The sequence below is a fragment of the Lactuca virosa genome, chromosome 5 (assembly GCF_052849685.1).
Source record: "Lactuca virosa cultivar CGN04683 chromosome 5, Lactuca_virosa_CGN04683_v6, whole genome shotgun sequence".
Classification (NCBI taxonomy): Eukaryota; Viridiplantae; Streptophyta; class Magnoliopsida; order Asterales; family Asteraceae; genus Lactuca; species Lactuca virosa.
In genome coordinates, this window is record NC_136430.1 from 299883411 (window position 1) to 299891251 (window position 7841).

At 35.3% G+C, this 7841-nt stretch overlaps 1 protein-coding gene across 4 annotated transcripts; it reads right to left on the reverse strand.

The window, feature by feature from the left end:
- Positions 1-5476: 5476 nt before the first annotated feature.
- LOC145116577 (palmitoyl-acyl carrier protein thioesterase, chloroplastic-like) lies at positions 5477-7633 on the reverse strand. Of its 4 annotated transcripts, XM_079052908.1 has the most exons (4): positions 7241-7633; positions 6589-7092; positions 6312-6483; positions 5477-6009 (listed from the first exon to the last, which is right to left on the reverse strand). In XM_079052908.1, the coding sequence occupies exons 2-4, from the start codon at positions 6735-6737 to the stop codon at positions 5743-5745; spliced, it is 588 nt and encodes a 195-aa protein (XP_078909034.1). In that variant the 5' UTR covers positions 6738-7092; positions 7241-7633; the 3' UTR covers positions 5477-5742. The 4 variants fall into 4 exon arrangements, with proteins under 4 accessions (XP_078909034.1, XP_078909033.1, XP_078909036.1 ...); XM_079052907.1 differs by having other exon boundaries at positions 6589-7633; XM_079052910.1 differs by having other exon boundaries at positions 5477-6025; positions 6589-7633.
- Positions 7634-7841: the final 208 nt, after the last annotated feature.

Genomic DNA, 7841 nt, shown 5'->3' on the forward strand with positions numbered 1-7841 from the left:
TGGGTGATGCCCAATTAGCTAAAGGACGAGTTCCTGAAAGCACTATCACGGGTCCGGAGATCATTCGGGAAACGACAGAGAAGATCGTTCAGATTCGTGAACGATTGAAAGCCTCTAGAGACCGACAGAAAAGCTACGCAGATAAACGAAGGAAACCGTTAGAATTCCAGGTGGGAGACCGTGTTCTATTGAAGGTCTCACCCTGGAAGGGCTTAATACACTTTGGAAAGCGTGGAAAGCTAAATCCAAGATACATAGGGCCTTTCGAGATTCTCGCTAGAATCGGCCCTGTAGCTTACAAACTTAACTTACCCCGCGAACTCAGTAACGTACATTCTACCTTCCACGTCTCGAACTTGAAAAAGTGTCTGTCCGACGAGACTCTTGTAATCCCACTCGACGAGATCGAGATCAACGAGAGCCTCAACTTCGTGGAAGAACCTGTGGAGATCATGGACCGGGAGGTCAAGCAAACGAAACAAAGCCGTATCTCGATAGTGAAGGTTCGCTGGAACGCCAAGCGAGGACCTGAATTCACTTGGGAGCGAGAGGATCAGATGAAACTGAAATATCCTCGTCTTTTTACTTAGTTATTTGTAACTGCTTATTTGCTTAAACTCTAATTTCGGGACGAAATTCCTTCTAACGGGGGGATGATGTGACAACCCGAAATTTCTATTTTGTACAACCATTCACTTCAATAGAAGTCAGTCTTATTTTTGCTAACTTTTGAGCTGTTTAGAGTCCGTTTGAGTGTTCTACAGCTTAGACCTTCAAAAAGGAAACTATAAGACGTATACTCTAGGGTTTATTGTGCATCAATAAAGTCTCAAAACTCCAAGAGTTTGGAGTTTACGGCCCAAACATGGAGTTTACGGCCGTAAACTCTAAGGAGTATAAACATGACACTTAGTCATTTTATACACTTTTTTACCATTTCAAGCCTAGAAACTCATTCTCTCTCAAGTAGCATCCGATTTTCCTTCTTGATCTTCAACTTTGTAAGTGTTTCTTGCCTTAATTAGTTGATATCCTTCATCATCTAGTGATCTTACATGATTTCATCCATGAAATCTCTTCATTTTGATAGATCTTCAAGTGTTCTTCATTTCACCAAGAACACACACTAGTGTTCTTGGACATTTAACACCCTTACAAGCTTCTATATTGTAAGTACTCTTACCTTAGCTTGTTATAGGCTTGATACACTTGTTAAACAACTAGAAAACAACAAGAAACATAAGATCATAAGTGTTTATGGCCAAGGCAATCTCCTTGGGCTGTAAACTCTAATGAAAGGGCCATTGTGAGCCCTAGTCCCTTACTAAGCCTTGGATACAAGTCTAGATCACCTCCTTGTGGAGTATAGGACCTTAATCAAACAAAAGAACCAAGCACACATGAGTTTATGGCCGTAAACTCATGAGGAATGGTCCATGGGCCGTAAACTCTAAAAGGTTGTGCAATGGTGTCACAATTACTTCCTAAGGCTTGGACTTGATCATAGTATGCTTAACCTTGACTTGTAAGACCTTAAAACACCAAATGGTAGAAGTTACCATGGGTTTACGGTCGTAAACCCATTAGGACCGTAAACCCTAAACCGTAAACTCATGAAGAGTTTACCCTTGGACCATAAACTCAAAAGTAAAGCCCTACAACCCTTAGATGAAATCCTTGGTACTTATAGCACTTGAATCAAAGTGTTTTCCATGTTCTATGGTGTCTTAACTTGATTAATTAGTTGTTAAATGACTAATTGGATACATATATGTGTCATTATATGTTAAATAGGATCTGTGTGTGTGCTCAAGTCTTCACTTGATACTTAGCATCCTATACCATCCGTTCTTCCAAACTACTCACTACAGGTGAGTTCATACCCCTTAATCAACCTTTTAAATGATTTTAAATGCTTTTACGGGGGGGGGGGGGGGGGGGGGGAATACAAGTTGAACTATTATAGTTATTATATCAATCATATGTGATTAATAACTACCAAACAAGTGGATTTCTTACTTTTCAAACTGTGTTATAAAACAAACTACTTCAAACTGTTTTATAAACTATTTTACATGTCAAATACTTTTATTAAACTCTTTTAAACTTATATTTTGTTAAATGTGTATCTATATAGATATAGTTATATAAGTAGGATTGAAAGGACTTAGGACTGATAGCTCACCTTACCTCCTGTTCCTTGTTTGGTTGTGGACTTAGGGTATCGGTTGTTTGTCCGAAGGTCGTTTGAATCCTAGTTATATATTATGTATATGTATATAGATATAAAAGTTCCTTCTTTCAATTCAATACCTTTGGGTAGCAAAGGTATACAAACATGTTCATTCATACAAACAACATTGCTAGTAAACTATAATAGGTATAGTTTAGGAAGTTACTAATACTATTACTAGAACAATGAAACATACAATGAGTCAGTTCATACATGAGTCAACACATACTATTATGAGAAACATAGAGAACATACATACATACTAGACAGAGAGAGAACATACAATACAGCTAGTACATACTATACATTATACAAGAGAACATACTATTATGAGAAACAGAGAGAACATACATACATACTAGACAGAGAGAGAACATACAATCCAAATCTGGCTTCGTATGAGGAAGTTATGAATTTTCTAAAATTTGGCAAAGGAGTGTGCAGCCCGAAATTCAAATTTTAGATCGGTCGATTTTTAGCCAAAATAATCTAAATGAGAAATGAAGATATCGTTAATAGGAGTTCAACGATAAAAAAGACAGTAAAAAACAGAGCTCGTATGCGAAAGATATGGGCAAAACTTAGTCCTTACACTTTGAGTGCGGCGAATTCGATACAGTTTTGTAAATCTGAGATAGAATGAGAATTTGCCGACGAGGTCTAAATGAAAGTTGTAGCACTCATAAATACCAACATGTGGATATAAAGAACGTAGAAACGGATCTCGTACGCGGAAGATACGGACGAAACTTAGGGCCTACTCTATGATCAAACCCCAATAAATAAAGGATAAATTCTTCATATTTTCTTCACACCATAAGCCTTTGTTTCTCTCTCTAACTTCTCTCTAGACTCCCAAAACCCCTCTAAATCCCTAGTAACCTCAAGGTGCTAGAGGAAAGCCACGGAGCGCCCGAAGACTCCCCAAACCCCTCTAAATCCCTAGTAACCTCTAAATTCGGGAGTATGGATTTAGACATAGACAATTGCCCCTAGTGACAGTTGTTGATCCGAGAGCATGGATTAGATCTGGGAGTATGGATTAAGTAAAAAGGTAAATTTTAGATCCGAGAGTATGGACAGTGTCGTTAAGAGGATTGACGGGGTGGGGTAAGAGTTGTTTATAAATGGTGAAATTGTATACTTGTGAGTTCTAAAATATATATATGATATAAAATTGTGGGATTGAAATCCCTATGTACTCACCAGGTTTCCCAACCTGACCCACTCAGTTTACTTGTATCACAAGTGTCGATATGAAACTACATTACACTGAGAGATTAAGGAGATGTAGATCACTAGTGTAAATGAATGTAAGGTCTGTTTATGCTTATATTCTGTATTGACGATGTCATCCCAACGTTTTAAAAGGAATAAAATACATTTCTTCGGAAATACTTTGATAACATATTTATCATGTTTTTCTGGGAACAAATTCCACAACGTATTTCTTTAAAAGATACTATGATTTTCAAAATAAAGCATAAACAAATCGGTTTTTTTTTGCCATAAAAATGGGGATGTCACACACACACACACACACACACAGAGAAAGAGAGAGAGAGAGAGAGAGAGAGAGAGAGAGAGAGAGAGAACTGTTACAGAGGATACGGACTTGCTTGGCAGCTGACGGATGATCAAGCCTCCAAGTGGGAGATTGTTAGACCTGGAGACTTAACATCAGATCTGAAATTTTAAAGACTGGAAATTTTTTGAGCTTTTTTTTTTGTGTTTTTTTTTTCAGTCGGGCTTGGCCTTTTAGGTTTAGGTCACATTTTCTTGTTTATATATTTATGAACGGTCATATCTGTAACATTGTAGCAGAAAAGCGTGTGTGGAATAAAATTATGTAACATTCTAGCAGATAAGCGTGTGTGGAATAAAATTTCTCTCTGGTTCAACAGTGGACGTAGCCTATCGCAAGGCAGTCTGAACCACTTAAATCTGTGTGTTCTGTGTGCTTAGATTTCGTTTGTGCTCTCTCATATTTCTCATATCTGTTTTCATTTATCGTTTTTTTCTATACCTAACAAATCTGATACAACTTTCTGGATTAAAGGGGAAAATGTTGGGGTAATCCAGAAAAAATGGGACGGTTTCAGTTCCACGGGTAAAATAGGAAAATTTTTGTTATTTGTTTTTTCAGTATTTGTGTTTGAGTGGAACTCTTTTGATCCTATTATAAATAAGGCATGTAGGGTTCGTTGAAATGCATCTGGAACAAGTATTTTTCAGTTAATAAAGCATAGGCGCCAAGAAATTCATATTCGCCTGTTTTGTGCAGAAATCTTTTTTTTCTGCTTTCGTCCCTCATTTTTTCCCTCCTGTTTTCCTCTGTTTCTTTTACCTTGGTGCACAGGGTGCATGTCTGAACCAAGGTCTAAAGCAGACCCTTTGATTACAAAAGGGGTGTTAGATGTTATAATTTTAATCATCCTTTTTTTTTCGTTTACACAATAACATTAAGCGTTTTGTAACCCGTTCCAGATGAGAGGTTAGCATAGTGTTCTTTGATAATGGTTTTTACTCGTTCTTTTGGGGTTTTTTTCCACTCTAAATCTTGTGTTCATGAGATTGTGGTTTGCAATTTATCTTTACAAATACTTTGTTGCAAATTATCATTCTCACCTCATCCATATAATGTTTATTTGGTAAAAATGTTACTTGTGAATTTTTTTTTTAATTTTATTCTTATTACTTTATTCGGGTATAACATTATATTTTAATATATTATTGCAATGTGAGTATTTCAGCCTCCTATATTCTTAAATGTTTCCTCCTACGATATCGCTGGCCCGGTTCAATTAAAGTTCAATTATTGTCTTTGCTGGAAAATACTCAGAAGTCAAGATCAGTTAGCGGTTCATCATTTGACAGTTTGAGTTTGAATTGTTTTTTTTTTTTTGGTTTGTTTCAGCTGGCGACGTTTTTTTACTTTCAATTTCTTACTCATGTTATGTATTTTTTTCCTCTTTATAGACCTTTGTATTTCTGCTAGTCTTCCGCTAGCCCTTGCTTATAATATTTGTTGCTGTTATGGTAAAATATAAATTAATAGGTTGGACTCATTTATAAACATGTGAAATGTTTTTTGACAGTGGGAATAAATTTATAAAATGTAGTGGTTTCGAAGTTGATAATGTGCCATGACAATGGTGATTTGGCATTGTTTTGGACCGCTATATAAGGTAGAGGATTTTGTAAGTACGCATTCAACAAAACGAATATAAGAATCTAAATAGATTTGTTCAATCATTTCTTTCTATTTCATCTCATTTCCTCTAGAAATTTAAAATCAGCACAACTAGACCATTTAGTTATCAGGAACAATGGATTTACAAACCCTTGGAGATCTATTTGTTCATATGTATAATCACAAGGGTACCTTTATGTTTGTAAAGAGACGATAATGCACAGGTTTATTAAAAATAAGCACACCCATGTCATGAGTTTCAAAGATTGTGTTCGGATAATGAAGCCAGAGTGCTGGTGATCAGCTCTAATTGTAATTATTGTTGGAGATTTAACTGATGCTCTAAGTCCTTACTCTTTCCATGCTTCAGCCGCCATCTAGTCATTCCTTTCATTATATTACCACCAGTTTCAAATTGAAGCAAATGTTGGCAATCAACAATGTCAAAATTAGATATTTGGTCATTGTCGTTCGTCAATATAGAAGTGAATGAATGCAGTATGTTGTCCTTTGTACACTCTCGATAGAATTCTAGTGTAATGCTATCAATCTCGTAGTTCTCTATAATGGTCTTGGGAACACTCTAGAATAACAAATAACTGTCATTATAACTCATGTATCATTCACCCATAAAAAATAAGATAAGCCAATTTTTCCTCAAGGATCAACCCAATATATTTCACATGGTTCACATGATGGTTAATATCTAAATCGCTCCATCTTGGCTGATATTTGTGTGTAAAATGAATCAGGAAAATCGTGTAAGTAGGAAATAACATATATATATATATATATATATATATATATATATATATATATATATATATATATATATATATATATATATATATATATACAGTTCAAAGTAGATGAAATTCGACCCACCTTTAAACCTTTGCAAATGTGTTCATTAATCTTTTCCTCACTTCTTGACCATGTTCTAGTGTCTGGTTCGACTAAAGGGGGTTTATCCATAATGATTTGCTCGAGTTTAGCTCGAACTTCATTTGGAAATTTGGATAACTTTCTTGTCTTCTTATTCATCATCACCACCAAGCTAGAAGATAGTAGAAGTACTATACCATCATCAATACAAAGAAGTTCTACAACAAACAAGTTTTCAAGTCACATCATGTTACATATCTGATATATGTATTTATACCTTGAAGCTCTTACTAATATCTCGCCTGTTTTGCAATCACGGAATGTAAAATTACCACACAAACCATTTTTCCCATACGCAGCTTTCCAAGTATCAATCTGAACAATATCACCCCTATAGAAGATTTGAGCACCCCGAGAGTACATCATGGTCCAACTAATAATCTCAACATCACAAATTCCTAACGGTTCAGCGTAAATGTGACTTTCACAAAGCTAGTAAACTGATCAGTATACATAATGAAGTTCCTAATGATAAATTCCTAATGGTTAATCAGTATATTAAAAATGATCAACATAAATAATTGTAAAGAGATTGGATTTTATTGATCTACCAAAACTTAACTATATATCAGCTTCAAAGACGAAGATGATTAAATGATAGAATTATAGTGAACTATCATGACCATATATAGAAGAAAATGAGTCGCATGTTTTCTTCATATGATTAATACCTGTTTCCTGCGAGTCCACCTTGACATTGTGAATAATAGCATGTACATAACTAGAAATAGACAAACCAAAAGGTACATCTCCATAAGAATCAGTTCTCTTTCTTATTTGTAACTTGCTTTTTTTTTTGGTAGCTTCTTACTAACTTTAATAAAATTGCCATTCTAAGTACAAAGAAATCACAAACTGAATATATATACCTGCAAATGGTTCATTAGTGTTTCTAGGGAAGCTGTTTGATCTGGCCCTACTTCATATATTCCAATACAAAAATTTTCTTGGAATAAAAAACCATCTTGAATCATTCTTTCTACATGAAGATCTGAAACCATGAATGGACACTCTTTCTTCTGGTCGACAATGCTCCAATCCATATCACCTACTTTTTTCAAATTTACCTTTGTTGGAGCTTTAAATTGTCGACTCCAAGAAGAAGCATGTTTTAACTTAATGTTCTCATGCTCATGCATGGCCCCTGGAGTGCATCCGAACTTGCTGGATATGATGTCAGGGTATGTGAAAGTGTTCATAATTATGGATGATGCAGATGTGATCATAACAGTCATTGCTAATTCATAAATTCTTACGCGGGAATTGCAATTGAGTGATTGACAATGATTTCGTTATTTAACTATTTATAGAACCATAGAGCACAATCACCCCCTTCAACATTTTAGATCCACTTGCGATAAATTAATTACACTACAATTTAAGACGAATTTAATGGTGTATGGGAAGCTAAACTTAACATGGCCTTTTGTTGACAGTGTGAAGATAAGCATGAGTAGATAGATTGGGCTA

Bases quoted from the DNA above. Each gene is read 5' to 3' on its own strand.
- LOC145116577 (XM_079052908.1), bottom strand. From the start codon at position 6,737: ATGATGTACTCTCGGGGTGCTCAAATCTTCTATAGGGGTGATATTGTT. The intron at 6,484-6,588 runs GTATAAATACAT...ACTATCTTCTAG, and splicing joins ATATTAGTAAGAGCTTCAAG to CTTGGTGGTGATGATGAATA. The intron at 6,010-6,311 runs GTGGGTCGAATT...TTGTTATTCTAG, and splicing joins ACATTTGCAAAGGTTTAAAG to AGTGTTCCCAAGACCATTAT.